The sequence below is a fragment of the Doryrhamphus excisus genome, linkage group LG6 (genome assembly GCF_037039965.1).
Source record: "Doryrhamphus excisus strain RoL-2023G ecotype Guam linkage group LG6, RoL_Dexc_Guam_v1.1, whole genome shotgun sequence".
NCBI classification, from domain to species: domain Eukaryota; kingdom Metazoa; phylum Chordata; class Actinopteri; order Syngnathiformes; family Syngnathidae; genus Doryrhamphus; species Doryrhamphus excisus.
Genome location: NC_136362.1, coordinates 9,732,572 through 9,750,860, shown reverse-complemented (window position 1 = coordinate 9,750,860; position 18,289 = coordinate 9,732,572). Strand labels below are relative to the sequence as shown.

Genomic DNA, 18,289 nt, shown 5'->3' with positions numbered 1-18,289 from the left:
GACGGTCAATCTCAATCGGAGTGGAGCCCCATGCAAGATATCACCTCGTGGGGTCTCAATGATTCTAAGAAAGGTGAGGAATCAGCCCAGAACTACACGACAGGACTTGGTCAATGACCTGAAAAGAGCTGGGACCACCGTTTCCAAGGTTACTGTAGGTAATACACTAAGACGTCATGATGTGAAATCATGCATGGCACGAAAGGTTCCCCTGCTTAAACCAGCACATGTCAAGGCCCGTCTTAAGTTTGCATATGACCATTTGGATGATACAGAGGAGTCATGGGAGAAAGTTTTATGGTCAGATGAGACCAAAATAGAACTTTTTGGTCATAATTCCAATAAGCGTGTTTGGAGGAAGAAGAATGAAGAGTACAATCCGAAGAACACCATCCCTACTGTGAAGCATGGGGGTGGTAGCATCATGCTTTGGGGGTGTTTTTCTGCACATGGGACAGGACGAGTGCACTGCATTAAAGAGAGGATGACTGGGGCCGTGTATTGTGAGATTTTGGGGAACAACCTCCTTCCCTCTGTCAGAGCATTGAAGATGGGTCGTGGCTGGGTCTTCCAACACGACAACGACCCGAAGCACACAGCCAGGAAAACCAAGGAGTGGCTCCGTAAGAAGCATATCAAGGTTCTAGCATGGCCCAGCCAGTCTCCAGACCTGAACCCAATCGAAAATCTTTGGAGGGAGCTCAAACTCCGTGTTTCTCAGCGACAGCCCAGAAACCTGACTGATCTAGAGAAGATCTGTGTGGAGGAGTGGGCCAAGATCCCTCCTGCAGTGTGTGCAAACCTGGTGAAAAACTACAGGAAACGTTTGACCTCTGTAATAGCAAACAAAGGCTACTGTACCAAATATTAACATTCATTTTCTCAGGTGTTCAAATACTTATTAGCAGCTGTATCACACAAATAAATTGTTAAAAAATCATGCATTGTGATTTCTGGATTTTTCTTTTTAGTTTATCTCTCTCACAGTGGACATGCACCTACGATGAAAATTTCAGACCCCTCCATGATTTCTAAGTGGGAGAAATAGCAAAATAGCAGGGTGTTCAAATACTTATTTTCTTCACTGTACATGGTAATAAAGACTCTTGGGGTAAAACTTCCTGACATTGAAATGCTGGCAACTTTATTTAACCATTAAAAACCTCAGCACACAAAAAGGATCAAATAGGACAGAGTATTAGGGCCACAAAATAGTGTCGAGAGAAATTTATTTGTAACATGGAAGCAAAACAGAGCAGCTAGCCCGTCTCACTTTGCCTTCCTGACCCCCCCCCCCCCCCCCCCGTTTTATAGCTGTCTCAGGTAATGCCTGTACCAGTTTCCTCCTGTAAATTCATTCATTTTCTACCGCTTTTCCTCACGAGGGTCACAGCGGGTGCTGGTGCTGTCTTCGGGCGAGAGGCGGGGTACACCCTGGACTGGTGGCCAGCCAATCACAGGGCACATATAGACAAACAACCATTCACACTCACATTCATACCTATGGACAATTTGGAGTCGCTAATTAACCTAGCATGTTTTTGGAATGTGGGAGGAAACCGGAGTACCCGGAGAAAACCCACGCATGCACGGGGAGAACATGCAAACTCCACACAGAGGGTGGAATTGAACTCGGGTATTCTAGCTGTGAGGTCTGCACGCTAATCACTCAGCTCAGTTGTAAACATTCATTCATTCATTTTCTACCGCTTATCCTCACTAAGGTTTCGGGTATGCTGGAGCCTATCCCAGCTGTCTTTGGGCGAGAGGCGGGGTACACCCTGGACTGGTGGCCAGCCAATCACAGGGCACATATAGACAAACAACCATTCACACTCACATTCATACCTATGGACAATTTGGAGTCGCTAATTAACCTAGCATGTTTTTGGAATGTGGGAGGAAACCGGAGTACCCGGAGAAAAACCTACGCATGCACGGGCAGAACATGCAAACTCCACACAGAGGGTGGAATTGAACTTGGGTGTTCTAGCTGTGAGGTCCGCGCGCTAACCACTCTTCCGCTGTGCCGCCCTGTCTCCTGTAAATGTATGACTTTATTCTGGAAGTCTCACATTAATCTAATGTTCAGTCATAACAGGAGTCGCCTGAGGCCGCTATAAAAAGCAAGGACTGATGTGACCTTTGACCTTGGGAAAAGGTCATATAGCTTTTGAAGACGTTTCAGTCTGCTAATAGTGTTTTTTTTTCTTGTAAATGTACAAGTAAAAAGCTTGTCGATGTACTTTTTGTTGTCATCAATGTAGAAATAGTGTTTTTCTCGTAAATTCACTACTTTTTTTTCTCTTAAATGTACAACTTTCTTACTAGTACGCCATTTCTTTCCCCCAATGCGGCCCTAATAAGACTCGGCGGTAGAGAAAGGCACAGGAGAAGTGAGGGTGCAGAGGTTCTACTCCCATGTATTTCAAAGAGCAATGGCTTGAAGAAGAGGCAATGCTAGATGAAATAAAAACAACCCTGAATGTTGGCGTTTTGTATACGGTTGCCACTGTAAACGCTTAGCAATACTTGATTATTGAGTAGTATTCCAAAGTTGGAATATCAGTTTGACGGAGGTTGTGTTTTCTAATAAAAAAACTGGAATTTGAGGAAGTGTAGTGTTTAGGTGAGATGCTCACACAGCGACTCCAGGAAAGGAATCAACCTGAACCGTGTCCTGAACGGCAGAACCTTGGCTTGAGTAGGATATCCGTATCCTCATCTTCAGGTTGACCTGCGGGGAACAGGAGGTGAGACGGACGGACATTAGCGGGCGTGTCCAAAGGGCGGCCCACGCCACATTGGAAAAATACAATTTACAATAATTCTTCACTAGTTCCTCAGTAACTACTCTCAATTTATGTGCCTTAGTTCCTCAGTAACTACTCTCAATGTATGTGCCTTAGTTCCTCAGTAACTACTCTCAATTTATGTGCCTTAGTTCCTCAGTAACTACTCATTAGTTCCTCAGTAACTACTCTCAATGTTTGTCCCTTAGTTCATCAGTAACTACTCTCAATGTTTGTGCCTTAGTTCCTCAGTAACTACTCATTAGTTCCTCAGTAACTACAGTACTCATTAGTTCCCCGGTAACTACTCTCAATGTATGTGCATTAGTTCCTCAGGAACTACTCTCAATGTATGTGCCTTAGTTCCTCAGTAACTACTCTCAATGTATGTGCATTAGTTCCCCAGTAACTACTCTCTATGTATGTGCCTCAGTTCTTCAGTAAGTACTCATTAGGTCACCAGTAACTACTCTCAATGTATGTGCCTTAGTTCCTCAGCAACTACTCATTAGTTCCTCAGTAACTACTCTCAATGTATGTGCCTTAGTTCCTCAGTAACTACTCATTAGTTCCTCAGTAACTACTCTCAATGTTTGTCCCTTAGTTCATCAGTAACTACTCTCAATGTTTGTGCCTTAGTTCCTCAGTAACTACTCATTAGTTCCTCAGTAACTACAGTACTCATTAGTTCCCCGGTAACTACTCTCAATGTATGTGCATTAGTTCCTCAGGAACTACTCTCAATGTATGTGCCTTAGTTCCTCAGTAACTACTCTCAATGTATGTGCATTAGTTCCCCAGTAACTACTCTCTATGTATGTGCCTCAGTTCTTCAGTAAGTACTCATTAGGTCACCAGTAACTACTCTCAATGTATGTGCCTTAGTTCCTCAGCAACTACTCATTAGTTCCTCAGTAACTACTCTCAATGTATGTGCCTTAGTTCCTCAGTAACTACTCATTAGTTCCTCAGTAACTACTCTCAATGTTTGTCCCTTAGTTCATCAGTAACTACTCTCAATGTATGTGCCTTAGTTCCTCAGTAACTACTCATTAGTTCCTCTGTAACTACTCATTAGTTCCTCAGTAACTACTCTCAATGTTTGTCCCTTAGTTCATCAGTAACTACTCTCAATGTATGTGCCTTAGTTCCTCAGTAACTACTCATTAGTTCCTCTGTAACTACTCATTAGTTCCCCGGTAACTACTCTCAATGTATGTGCATTAGTTCCTCAGGAACTACTCATTAGTTCCTCAGTAACTACTCACTAGTTCCTCAGTAACTACTCTCAATGTATGTGCCTTAGTTCCTCAGTAACTACTCATTAGTTCCTCAATAACTACTCATTAGTTCCCCGGTAACTACTCTCAATGTATGTGCATTAATTCCTCAGTAACTACTCATTAGTTCCTCGGTAACTACTAACTAGTTCCTCAGTAACTACTCTCAATGTATGTGCCTTAGTTCCTCAGTAACTACTAATAAAAAAAGCAAAGAAAAGCGTCATTGACGTATAAAAGGCTGCTTTCATCTTGGGGAACATATGATATTGGTATTTACACGACTTCACAAAACGTGTGTGTAGAAGATGTGCGGCCCCCCCACCCACCTTGTTGGGATTACTGAGAAGGACCAACTGGGTCACCTGAGCGGTGCCTCGTGCGGGCAGCATGTCTCCACTGGGGGCCTTCATGTGCAAGTGGACGCTCTGAAAGCATCACATTCATCATGAGGCCGCCGCCGCCGCCCCTATCATGACCGCCACCACCGTGACGTCCAACCAACCTTAGGAACGGCGGCCTGGAGTGTCAAGCTCGTCACGTCCGAGTCGGAGGAGTTGGAGGCCGTCAGGGTGACCGTCAGGCCAGCGTCGGAGTGTTTCTCACATGCCAGCGTCAACGTTACGCCGTTCTTCTGGTAGATGCTCGCCGTGGGGGCTGGCACCCATCAGTACAGTCATGTCACTTATGCACGTCATGTATTTTATGTATTATTCATCATCTGACACCTATTGGTCCAAATCAGTTGACATGAGCGGTCATTAAATGCAGCTGAAATGGGGGGAGCTGGGGGGGGGTGAATACCTGGAGTCGCCGGGGTTGGCTCAAAGCCTCCCAACAGATCCAGCAGGTCCTCTCCAGCAGGTCTTACAGGGTTGTTGGACAGGCCGGGCGCTGTGCCGCCCTGAGCTGGACCCGGATGAACAGGCTCCTCTGAGTCCCCCAGCAAGTCCAACAGATTACATACCTAAACACACACACATGTTGTTGTTATTATTATTATTATTAGTAGTAGTAGTAGTAGTAATAATATAATAATTCTTATTATTAGCAGTAGTAACAATAATATAATAATTATTATTATTAGTAGTAGCAATAATAATATAATCAATCATAATTATTATTAGTAGTAATAATAATATCATAATATTAGTAATAATAATATAATCATAATAACGATGATGACGCAGTGTGTGTGTCATCATCGTTATTATTATATTATTATATAATTATTAAAATACGTATATTATTATGATATTATTATTTGTTGTAGAGTAGTAGTAGTAATAATATAATTATTATTATTATTAGCAGTAATCATAATATAATATAATAATAATAATGATGATGATGCAGGGTGGGTGTGTAGGTATTAGGTATTATTATATTATTATTATTATTACTAATAATATAATATTCATACTAACGATGATGACGCAGTGTGTGTGTGCTTAGGTGTGTAATCTGTAATCTGTGTTTAGGTATGTAATATTATTATTATACGATTATTATTATTAGTAGTAATAATCTAATAATTATTATTAATAATAACATATTATTATATATTATATATATGATATTATATTGTTGTTATTATATTATTAGTAGTAATAATATAAAATTATTATTATTTATAATTTTATTATTTTATAGTAATAATAATAATAATAATAATAATAATAGCAATAATAATAATAATAATAATAATAATAATAATAATAATAATAATAATAATAATAATAATAATAATAATAATAATAATAATAATAATAATAATAATAATAATAATAATAATATTCTTGAAGTGCCTTGGTCAGAAACTCAACTCAAATATTACGGGAATGAAGTCCTAATTAACAGATGGAAACAAGAAAGTAGGCTGACAATAGTTGGAAAATTTAAAAAAAATCAACAGAAATGAGGAAAAAGACAAAATTTGACTAAAATAAAGTACTGTCTCCAACAGCATGTCATGTGCCGATGTCACGTGATGTTCTCACCTGATTGGCAGGTTGTTGCGGCGGCAGAGAAACCTCTCTCTGCTTCACCCTGTCCACCTCTTTGATGCCGCCGTCCCCCGTGGACTCTCCGTCGGTATGACCCGGAGAGTTCTTCTCAAACACGGGCATCCTCTCCAGCACGGCTGCCCTGCGGAGACGATCAACAGGCTGTCAGCACCTCGGTAACGTCGCCTTGGTAACCCGCCAAAGAACCCTCAAAAAACAAACCTCATGTGGTCGTATTTTTGGAAGAGGGCGTTGTACTCCACCGCCCTCTGCTGGAGCTCCACGTCCATGCAGCTCCCGTAGATGCTCACAATGCTTCGGATTCGGCTAGACACATTCAAATTCAGCAAGTAAGCAAGTCATGAAACAAAGATTGATACCAGCATGATAATATTTATAAACTCCACTTTACTTACTCCACATTCTGGGTGATGCGGGTGCTCAGCTTCATGGTGGCGGTGAGAGCAAAGCCTCTGGTCACCGGGGTGGACATGTGGGACTGCAGGACCGTTTCCAAGGCGTCCAGCACGCTGTCCTCGGTCAGCTGTACTCGGAAAATGTGTCAACAGTGAGGCAAAAACTATTTTCCATGCAAATCCAAGAGAAGCATCGAACGTCATGTGTAACCTCGACGGGCTCCATCTCCTGACATTCTCCTTTGAGCAGCAGGTCCCCGTACTCGCCGATGCACCAGCACGCCACCTGGACCAGAGGTTGCTGCAGACAACACACAACAACAACAATGAGTCACATGTCTTTCAACACTTCGGCATTACCGCCACACACACCTGAGAGATGTCGGTGAAGAGTGCCCGGTACAGCTTGTGAACGGTGTAGCAGTGAAGCTCGGAGGCGCTGGTGATGAGCAGGATCAGGTTGGGGACGGTTTCATCTCTCACGTCACCGCCGGCCTGCCAGTGTGGGAATACGTGAGCAACAATGACGCACACACTTAACTTTCAAAATAATGGAACTGAGCACACACCAAATGTGTTTTTTTTTTTGCACATTTGTCACACTTCATTGTTTTAGATCATCAAACAAATGATAAATATTAATCAATGACATCACAAAATGCAGTTTTTAAATACAAAGCTACACGATCCTGTGTGAAAAAGTGATTGTCCCACCTGGAAAGAATGTAATTGAAATCTACTATAAGTATGGAAAAGGTTATTAAGCCATTTCTAAAGCATGGGACTCCAGCCGACCACAGTGAGAGCCATTATCCACAAATGCTGTCACTCCTTGTCTCACAGCGCAGTAAGAGACTCATTGCAAGTTGTCACAAACGCTTGATTGCAGTTGTTGCTGCTAAGGGTGGCCTCCAATGTGGCCGAATGACAACAATTCTGCAAAATTCCTCCACAGCGCTGTAAGAGACTCATTGCAAGTTATCCCAAACACTTGATTGCAGTTGTTGCTGCTAAGGGTGGCCACCAATGTGGCCGAATGACAACAATTCTGTAAAATTCCTCCACAGCGCTGTAAGAGACTCATTGCAAGTTATCCCAAATGCTTGATTGCAGTTGTTGCTGCTAACATTGGCCTCCAATGTGGCCGAATGACAACAATTCTGTAAAATTCCTCCACAGCGCTGGAAGAAACTCATTGCAAGTTATCCCCAACGCTTGATTGCAGTTGTTGCTGCTAAGGGTGGCCTCCAATGTGGCCGAATGACAACAATTCTGCAAAATTCCTCCACAGCGCTGTAAGAGACTCATTGCAAGTTATCCCAAACGCTTGATTGCAGTTGTTGCTGCTAAGGGTGGCCTCCAATGTGGCCGAATGACAACAATTCTGCAAAATTCCTCCACAGCGCTGTAAGAGACTCATTGCAAGTTATCCCAAACGCTTGATTGCAGTTGTTGCTGCTAAGGGTGGCCTCCAATGGGGCCGAATGACAACAATTCTGCAAAATTCCTCCACAGCGCAGTAAGAGACTCATTGCAAGTTATCCCAAACGCTTGATTGCAGTTGTTGCTGCTAAGGGTGGCCTCCAATGTGGCCGAATGACAACAATTCTGTAAAATTCCTCCACAGCGCTGGAAGAAACTCATTGCAAGTTATCCCCAATGCTAGATTGCAGTTGCTGCTGCTAAGCGTGGCCCAACCAGTTATTAGCTTTATTGGGAAATCACTTTTTGTACACCTTTAACAATAAAAAGTTTACTTTATAAACTGCATTTTGTGAATATTTACATTTGTTCCACGATCTGAAACATTGAAGTGTGACAAACAAAAAATTAATCTGGAATGGGGGCAATCACTTTTTCACACCACTGTATGTAATAATAATTACGCCACTTTTGAGTCCCTTAAAATGGAAGTACAGTAATCCCTCGCTCTATATAAAACCTACATTACTCTATAGAATGTCTACTATTTGGCTATATTGGCTAATATGAGTGTAAATGTGACTATAGGGGTGTTATTTCATGTCTAGAGGGCTCTAATAATGTTAAAAACAAACGGCAATTAAGGAGGGATTACTGTAGAATAACATGGCGATGTCGTGTGATAGAGTCAGTATTTACCGTGGTGAGGACATGCAGGATGGTGTCAATGTGCCAGCGCTGGGAGGGTGCATACCTAACACACACACACACACACACACAATGGTGTCAGAAACACACATATCCACTAGCGATGTGCTGCTGTGCAGGGACAGAGTGAACGAGTGGAAACACACAGCCACGTCATTGAGAGACAGTCAAGCGATTCCCACTGAAAGACACCGCCGCTCATGCATGTGAAGGCATCATGTCAACGGCGTGTGCATATGCGTGTGCGTGCGGGATTCACTCACTTCTCGGCGGCGTTGAATATTCCGCTGGCTGCTTCGGCTCGGAGTTCAGGCGGGCAGGAGGAGAGGAAGACGAGTAACTCCTTCATCATGGAGCGGATGTTGCTGGCGGACACCAGCGCTAAGGAGAGGTCCAGGGCGCGGCTGAACAAGAGAAGGCAGAAAGAAGTTGACAGGATTTATTTTTGTCTTTCATAAGGAGACACGGGTTCAATTCCACCCTCGGCCATCCCTGTGTGGAGTTTGCATGTTCTCCCCGTGCATGCGTGGGTTTTCTCCGGGTACTCCGGTTTCCTCCCACATTCCAAAAACATGCTAGGTTAATTAGCGACTCCAAATTGTCCATAGGTATGAATGTGAGTGTGAATGGTTGTTTGTCTATATGTGCCCTGTGATTGGCTGGCCACCAGTCTAGGGTGTACCCTGCCTCTCGCCTGAAGACAGCTGTGGTAGGCTCCAGCATACCTGTGAATGTATCAGTATTGTTTACTATTGGCTTGTGCGGGTGTACTGAATGAACATTTTTGACCTACAGTATGACCAAGCAGTGGCTTTAGAGGTCATTTTATTCCAGTAATAGCAAAAACAATAGTTCACTTCTCTTAAAAGTAGAAGCAGGTTCATTTCAAAGTAAAAAAAAAAAATGAGCAGAACGAGCAGAAATGTTACCGCTTGACAGAAGCGTCGGCGTCCTTCAAGCAGTCCACGATGGTTCCTCTGTGACGCTGCACAGCTATGTTGTCTGTCACGACGATCTTCTGCAGCGAAGTCATGGCGATGTATCTGCACATGCACACAAAAGCACACAAAAATCAGCTTCCATGCATCAGAACACCAAAAAGGGGGCAAACGCGGGAAATGACACACATTACAGGAAGACCCCAAGGGGGCAACAATCCGGTCCTATTACGGCCACAAAGCGATAAAGCCCCCCCAGCAGGTATAAAGCAGACAAGCGCGTCTAGTGACCTCTTGTCCCTTACGGATAGCAGCTGGGAAAAATATTACAATACCAAAACCCCAGAGGAACGATTGATGAGCCGCCTTCACCCTGCCTGGCAGACAGAAGTGACCTTCTAGTGTGGCTCCAGAGAAAATCTAGCCAGGCAAAGTGATGAGATAGCTCAGACTGATGACAACCTGTCAAGATGTTTCTCCCCGGGGCTGCGGAGACGTGACCGACCCGCCTTGAGGAATGAAAATGAAGAATAACCCCAGAAAAGAAAGCGAGGATAAAGGGATTTAAGGAAGGGGAGGTTGAAAAGCTGCGCTGACCGAATGTTTCTGTCGTTGTTCAGGAGGAAGCGCCCCAAGATGTTCACAGCCAGCACCTGAGGACATAAAAAGTGCATCTATTAAGTTTATTATTTCTTATTTTTTTACTATCAAATATTATGAATGAACAGTCTCCTACCCTGAGGCCGCTCTCTGACTTGATGTCCAGCACGGTGAGAACGGTTTCGTACAGCACGGCGTTGCCCACGGTCTTCGTGCTGTCTGTGTTGGTGGCGACCTGCACGCGGCAACGCAACATCACCACATGGAGTCCAAATGACACACACGACGTGCGTGTTAACGTAAGCGTGAACTCAACCTGAGCCAGCAGATCGTTCATGGCGTCACTAGCTTCCTCGCTGTTGCGACCCAGCATTCTCAGCAGCCTCAGGATTCGTACCTACGGACGTGAAGATGCAAAGCTTGGACTCACGTTCACACTGATCATTTCTAACTCTCAGCTCTACTTAGCTAAGATGTTAAGATGAGGTTTTATACAGTGGTGTGAAAAAGTGACTGCCCTTCCATTAAAACATACACTTACTTAACTGAGATTCAAGCCATTTCTAAAATTTGGGACTCCAGCAAACCACGGTGAGAGCCACTATCCATAAATACATTCATTCATTTTCTACCGCTTGTCCTCACGAGGGTCGCAGGGGGTGCTGGAGCCTATCCCAGCTGTCTTCTACACCCTGGACTGGTCGCCAGCCAATCACAGTGCACATATAGACAAACAACCATTCACACTCACATTCATACCTACGGACAATTTGGAGTCGCTAATTAACCTAGCATGTTTTTGGAATGTGGGAGGAAATCGGAGTACCCGGAGAAAACCCACGGAGAACATGCAAACTCCACACAGTGATGGCAGAGGGTGGAATTGAACCCATGTCTCCTAGCTGTGAGGTCTGCGCGCTAACCACTCATCCGCCGTGCAGCCTCCATTCATTCATTCATTTTCTACCGCCTTTCCTCACGAGGGTCGCAAGGGGTGCTGGAGCCTATCCCAGCTGTCTTTCCGGCAAAAGGTGGGGTACACCCTGGACTGGTGGCCAGCCAATCACAGGGCACATATAGACAAACAACCATTCACACTCACATTCATACCTATGGACAATTTGGAGTCGCCAATTAACCTAGCATGTTTTTGGAATGCGGGAGGAAACCGGAGTACCCGGAGAAAACCCACGCATGCACGGGGAGAACATGCAAACTCCACACAGAGATGGCCGAGGGTGGAATTGAACCCGTGTCTCCTAGCTGTGTGGTCTGCGCGCTAACCACATGACCACCATGCAGCTTCTATAAATACAGAAAATATGAAAATTCTCAGGAGCGGCTGGCCAACCAAAAATGACACAGAGAGCGCAGCGACGACTCATCCAAGAGGTCACAAAAGACCCCACAACAGCATTCAGTCGGCTCAGTTAGGGCCAGTGTTCAGTTTCTTGCCATCTTTTGTGAAGGTGTTTAGATGTAAATAAAGAGGTTCCTTAAACAAGCTGGGACCACTCTGGGACCAGCCTGCCACAGTTGTGATGTTAACCATAGGTTGCCTACCCCTCCTTTATAATAATATAAGCCGCTCTGGGGTGTACACAAACCTGCAGGAAGGGATCACTGATCCCAGCCACGTCGTGTTCTGGAGAATAACCGGAGGTGACCAGGCCCTTCATGATTCGAACGAGATCTGGGACCGTCTGCGATACAGAAAGAGCAAACTTTTTGTAGCATGTAGCACCAGGATGCAAGCATTATACTGTTCAAATAAGCTAAGTGGGAATGCTGCAGGGCTAACAACTGTGGACAAATAGTCAAATGTTCTTGTAGATACGGGGGGTGTCCAAGTTCCTAGATGTGTGCTATCAGCGTCGTACCTTTCTGAAGCGCTCCAGCGTCTCCGGATTGCACCCGCACAGCTCAGTGATGAGCACGACGGCGCCGTGGAGAACGCCTTATAAAACAAACAAACAACCACAACCTTGAACACAAAAAAAAGCAAACGTGTGTCTTGGACGCGTCTTGACGTTCAACCGACCGTGGTGCTTTTCCACCAGGAGGGAGCGAGCCGTCTGGGCGAAAAGCTCCCCGAGTTCTGGGACTTTTCTCACAATGTGGATGGCACACAGTGCAGCCTGGGACAACAGAAGAACAAACCAAAACGTCACTTTATTACCCAATGCCGTCAAGTTCCTCACACTACTAGCATGAATACTAATGACACGGCTTGTACATTATAAATAATATAGAGGACTCACCAAAGCGGTAATACCGGAAATACTGGAATTTGACCACAACCAACAGGAAGCAACATGTGTGCACTCATTCATTTTTTACTGCTCAGCCGCACGAGGGTCGCTGGAGTCTATCCCAGCTGTCTTCGGGCGAGAGGCGGGGTACACCCTGGACTGGTCACCAGCCAATCACAGTGCACATATAGACAAACAACCATTCACACTCACATTCATACCTATGGACAATTTGGAGTCGCTAATTAACCTAGCATGTTTTTGGAATGTGGGAGGAAACCGGAGTACCCGGAGAAAACCCACGCATGCACGGGGAGAACATGTAAACTCCACACAGAGAAGGCCGAGAGTGGAATTGAACCTGCGTCTCCTAGCTGTGAGGTCTGTGCGCTAACCACACGACCGCCATGCAGCCTCCATTCATTCATTCATTTTCTACCGCTTATGTATCCTCACGAGGGTCGCGGGGGCGCTGGAGCCTATCCCAGCTGTCTTCGGGCGAGAGGCGGGGTACACCCTGGACTGGTGGCCATCCAATCACAAGGCACATATAGACAAACAACCATTCACACTCACATTCATACTCGGAGAAAACCCACGCATGCATGGGGAGAACATGTAAACTCCACACAGAGATGGCCGAGGGTGGAATTGAACCCTGGTCCTCCTAGCTGTGAGGTCTGTGCGCTAACCACACGACCGCCGTGGTCGAAAGCCATTTAGAAAGCCATTTCTTAAGCATTGGGACTCCAGCAAACCACAGTGAGAGCCATTATCCATAAATACATTCATTCATTTTCTACCGCTTATCCTCACGAGGGTCGTGGACAGACCTCACAGCTAGGAAGACCAGGGTTCAATTCCACCCTCGGCCATCTCTGTGTGGAGTTTGCATGTTCTCCCCGTGCATGCGTGGGTTTTCTCCGCTAGGTTAATTAGCGACTCCAAATTGTCCATAGGTATGAATGTGAGTGTGAATGGTTGTTTGTCTATATGTGCCCTGTGATTGGCTGGCCACCAGTCCAGGGTGTACCCCGCCTCTCGCCCAAAGACAGCTGGGATAGGCTCCAGCATCCCCCTGTGACCCTTGTGAGGAAAAACGGTAGAAAATGAATGAATGAATGAATGTATTTATGGATAATGGCTCTCACTGTGGTTTGCTGGAGTCCCAATGCTTAAATGGCTTTCTTAATGGCTTTTCGACCACGGGTCGTGTTGTTAGCGCACAGACCTCACAGCTAGGAGACGCAGGTTCAATTCCACTCTTGGCCTTCTCTGTGTGGAGTTTATATGTTCTCCCCGTGCATGCGTGGGTTTTCTCCGGGTACTCCGGTTTCCTCCCACATTCCAAAAACATGCTAGGTTAATTAGCGACTCCAAATTGTCCATAGGTATGAATGTGAGTGTGAATGGTTGTTTGTCTATATGTGCCCAGGGTCCAGGGTGTACCCCGCCTCTCGCCCAAAGACAGCTGGGATAGGCTCCAGCACCCCCGCGACCCTCGTGAGGAAAAAGCGGTAGAAAATGAATGAATGAATGAATATCCACTATACTGAAGAAAAACGCAACATTCCACACTGAGGGAAGTCAGGTCTACATGAGCTACAGATCTTTACCTTCTTTTTAATGTAGGAGTTGGAGGCTCGGAGCAGCCTGTCCACCTCGGGTGCCAGATCTCTGCACATCTCAGCCGAGCCGATACAGGCGAGCGTGCACAGAGCCAAAGACTGCACGTACTGACTACTGTGAGACAGGTCACTGAAAAGACAGGCACAAGCACAAAAAATGGCTGTATTAACGGAGTACATTTACACTCCATCGGAATCCTTACTTCTTGATGGAGTTTGTGATGAGTAAGCTGGCGTCCTGCTTCTCGTCCAGCAACATCATAGCTCCCAAGTATCCCACACGCTTCTCGCTGTAGCGAGGGCTGGCTATCATCCGCACACACTCCATCTAACAGGAAAGATAACAACACCATTAAACGTAAAGTGGTCCGGCGCCTGCGGAGAAAATCTCCTTGCACATTCCAGATGGAAATCGAACATAGCTACAAAAACGGCAGATCTGGAGCCAGGACGGAAATTAGTGACCCAGTTATCAGTTAACTTGACGGCGTATTATATTCATCACGGGACGACCACATTATGGAAAGATGCAAGCTCTTTTGCTCTTCTAAATGACAATTAATAACATTTACTGTGTTGCTGCACGGCGGTCAAGTGGTTAGCATGCAGACCTCACAGCTAGGAGACCATGACTCTCTGTGTGGAGTTTGCATGTTCTCCCCGTGCATGCATGGGTTTTCTCTATGATATGTAGTACCCTACACCGGTCACTAGGTGTCAGTAATGTTACTGAAACATTCGGTGAAACTGACTCAATCTCGCACACAGGTGCAATAATCCCGAAAAGAAGCTACTGTTGGGGCAAAACTCGACTCTGAGTTTCCTGTCGGCCCGCCACTCGGCTCCCCGCATTAATGGCAACACATGATCACAAATTTTCTCCTATCAAGTTGACTGTATTGGGTAATATGAGGGAATATGTGACCATAGGGGTGTTATTTCACATTTCGAGGGCTCTAATAATGTAAATGTAAATGTTTAATAACTCATTCATTCATTCATTTTCTACTGCTTTTTCCTCACGAGGGTCGCGGGGGTGCTGGAGCCTATCCCAGCTGTCTTCAAGCGAGAGGCGGGGTACACCCTGGACTGGTGGCCAGCCAATCACAGGGCACATATAGACAAACAACCATTCACACTCACATTCATACCTAAGGACAATTTGGAGTCGCTAATTAACTAAAATGCATGCAAAACAAGACTAAGTTGTACTAGTTTATATACCGCAAGGCATGCTGGGTAACTTCCTGTCGGAGAAGCATGCAGACTTGCAACCAAAAATATCAACACTACAGGGACGTTGCGGGTGTGAAAATAAATACTTGCACACTAAAATGCATGCAAAGCAATACTAAGTTGTACTCATTTATATACCGCAAGACATGCTGGGTAACTTCCTGTCGGAGAAGCATGCAGGCTTGCAACCAAAAATATCAACACTACAGGGACATTGCGGGTGTGAAAATAAATACTTGCACACTAAAATGCATGCAAAACAAGACTAAGTTGTACTCATTCATATACCGCAAGGCATGCTGGGTAACGTCCTGTCGGAGAAGCATGCAGGCTTGCAACCAAAAATATCAACACTACAGGGATGTTGCGGGTGTGAAAATAAATGCTTGCACACTAAAATGCATGCAAAACAATACTAAGTTGTACTCGTTTATATACCACAAGGCATGCTGGGTAACTTCCTGTCGGAGAAGCATGCAGGCTTGCAGCCAAAAATATCAACACTACAGGGATGTTGCGGGTGTGAAAATAAATGCTTGCACACTAAAATGCATGCAAAACAATACTAAGTTGTACTCATTTATATACTGCAAGACATGCTGGGTAACTTCCTGTCGGAGAAGCATGCAGGCTTGCCACCAAAAATATCAACACTACCGGGACGTTGCGGGTGCGAAAATAAATACTTGCACACAAAAATGCATGCAAAACAAGACTAAGTGGTACTCATTTATATACCACAAGGCATGCTGGGTAACTTCCTGTTGGCGAAGCATGCAGGCTTGCCACCAAAAATATCAACACTACAAGGACGTTGCGGGTGTGAAAATAAATACTTGCACACTAAAATGCATGCAAAACAATACTAAGTTGTACTCATTTATATACCGCAAGACATGCTGGGTAACTTCCTGTCGGAGAAGCATGCAGGCTTGCAACTAAAAATATCAACACTACAGGGACGTTGTGGGTGTGAAAATAAATACCTGCACACTAAAATGTATGCAAAACAATACTAAGTTGTACTCATTTATATACCACAAGGCATGCTGGGCAACTTCCTGTTGGAGAAGCATGCAGGCTTGCCACCAAAAATATCAACACTACAAGGACGTTGCGGGTGTGAAAATAAATACTTGCACACTAAAATGCATGCAAAACAATACTAAGTTGTACTCATTTATATACCGCAAGGCATGCTGGGTAACGATCCAATATGATATCCAATCTAATACATTACCGAGACCCATCCAAGTACGCGTTCTTCAGGTAAATAATTCAACAGAGAATGGACCCAAAATACCCAAAACCCTCTCACCTGACCAAAATGCGCGGGGTAGCCAAGCATGTGCACGTAGAGGAGCTTGGCCAGGTTGTGGGATCGACTCTCGCTGTCAGATTGTCGGAACTGAGCCCGGATGGCGGCGCACTCCCTCTGGATCACTCCCCGTTCCTCACACTGGGTCCTGGCCGACCTGATGGCCCGGATCATCTCCTGGAGTGGTATTGATGGAGACATGGCTGCCTCTGTGTTTGTGAGGAAAGATAAAACAGATTAGCAGCCACTGTGTTGGAACTACTATATTATCTCCATGGAACCACCATATTAGTTAACGCTATTACAGTAATAGTTAACGCTATTACTGTAGCGTTATATTATTACTATGTACCTGTGGAGGTACTCATTTAGTTCGGTCATACAATTCACAAGTATTTTCGTCAGCAATTGCGTTACGCATGACTTAAGAACGTCAAAAAGTTGTGTCTGTACCAAAAAAAAAAAAGTTATTTTGATAGCATCTCAGTCAAGGAGGCAGGTCACCCAGCCGGTGTAGCCAGTGGCTAGCAGACGGATAGCGCCAAGCTAACCGTGGAAACCAAGCCAAAGAGCTAGCTTGGTCAGAATGACAGTTTAGTTTATTATACGCGGAGGGTTTTTTGGCCCAAATATACTAATTAACATACTCAACACTGCGCACTTTATCGGCTCTGCCAAGAAGAAAAGTCCTCATGTACACTTGCAGTTCCACCGCTTGACAGCCGTCTTGGTGCTTGCTGTCGTCGTCAATGGACACCGTGACACTTATTTCCGGTACGTTTTCAAAATAAAGTTCCGTAGTTGCTTTGTGTTGTAAACAATAGTACAAAATACAATGTTAAAAATGTAACAGCACAACAACATAGATCGCTCTTTGTTGTTTTAAAATATTATTACCAACACTAATTAATGTGAAACATGTCAAATAGTCCATGAAATTTTATTGTGAAGACTAAATCTTCAGTTTCCTGTTTAACTTCGATTAACTTGAACACAAATTATCCACCTAAGGCTTTTCCAATGACTTCCGCAATTGAATCCCATAGTACGAGTCCACATTCCTGTAGTGTAAAAGCAGGTGAATGAAACGTCGATGATGCTGCTTCCTGTCATCCATCCATTGTTTTTATGGACTACAACTTTTGAATGACATTAGCAGAATAAGCCACATTTTTATTCATATAAGCAAACTATGCAGCATAATATGACATAAATTTACAGTACACAATGATAGTCCTGAGAAGTTGAAAAATAGGTTACACTAAAGAGGCAGTTCTAAGAGAAGTGGAAATTTTCAAATTTCCCACAGAACTACAATCTTAGGGTGTGATGACTGTGGAAATAAAGCAACAGAGTTGCACAACAAAGTTGGCAACACTGATCTCTCCTGCTACATCTTCTTCTCTGGCAGATCAGGTCTATATGAGGTGTGTTACAAAGCAGTGTTTACAATGCCATGTAGTGTACACAGTTGGAACGACAAGCTCCATTACAGACAATCCCATGATGTGTTTATGAGCTAAGGTAGCGTTCAAAGGGCATTCAAGTAGGCGGTATTAATGTGAGATAAGTAAATAAAGGAACAGTATTACCAATACCTGATACTTGACATTTTTAGTTGAAATGTCCACCAAATCGAAGACGTAATTGCCCACAAGGCATGCTGGGTAACATAACAGATTTTGAACTTCAG

At 44.4% G+C, this 18,289-nt stretch overlaps 1 protein-coding gene across 2 annotated transcripts; it reads right to left on the bottom strand.

Moving 5' to 3' along the window:
• Positions 1–1,091: 1,091 nt before the first annotated feature.
• Positions 1,092–17,370, bottom strand: ap1g2 (adaptor related protein complex 1 subunit gamma 2). 2 transcript variants are annotated; one of them, XM_058068388.2, is made up of 22 exons: positions 17,258–17,370; positions 16,597–16,805; positions 14,246–14,370; positions 14,031–14,172; positions 12,204–12,300; positions 12,043–12,119; positions 11,770–11,865; positions 10,479–10,559; positions 10,299–10,397; positions 10,160–10,215; positions 9,554–9,667; positions 8,888–9,028; positions 8,616–8,670; positions 6,867–6,989; positions 6,706–6,795; positions 6,495–6,622; positions 6,301–6,405; positions 6,073–6,220; positions 4,877–5,039; positions 4,578–4,729; positions 4,402–4,500; positions 1,092–2,737 (listed from the first exon to the last, which is right to left on the bottom strand). In XM_058068388.2, the coding sequence occupies exons 2-22, from the start codon at positions 16,795–16,797 to the stop codon at positions 2,639–2,641; spliced, it is 2,391 nt and encodes a 796-aa protein (XP_057924371.2). In that variant the 5' UTR covers positions 16,798–16,805; positions 17,258–17,370; the 3' UTR covers positions 1,092–2,638. The 2 variants fall into 2 exon arrangements, with proteins under 2 accessions (XP_057924371.2, XP_057924370.2); XM_058068387.2 differs by having other exon boundaries at positions 17,244–17,351.
• Positions 17,371–18,289: the final 919 nt, after the last annotated feature.

Coding starts and splice junctions, on each gene's coding strand:
- ap1g2 (XM_058068388.2), bottom strand. CDS start 16,797: ATGTCTCCATCAATACCACTCCAGGAGATGATCCGGGCCATCAGGTCG. Junction 12,120..12,203: donor CCTGGTGGAAAAGCACCACG/GTCGGTTGAACG, acceptor TTGTTTTATAAG/GCGTTCTCCACGGCGCCGTC. Junction 9,029..9,553: donor GCCGACGCTTCTGTCAAGCG/GTAACATTTCTG, acceptor TCTCTTGTTCAG/CCGCGCCCTGGACCTCTCCT.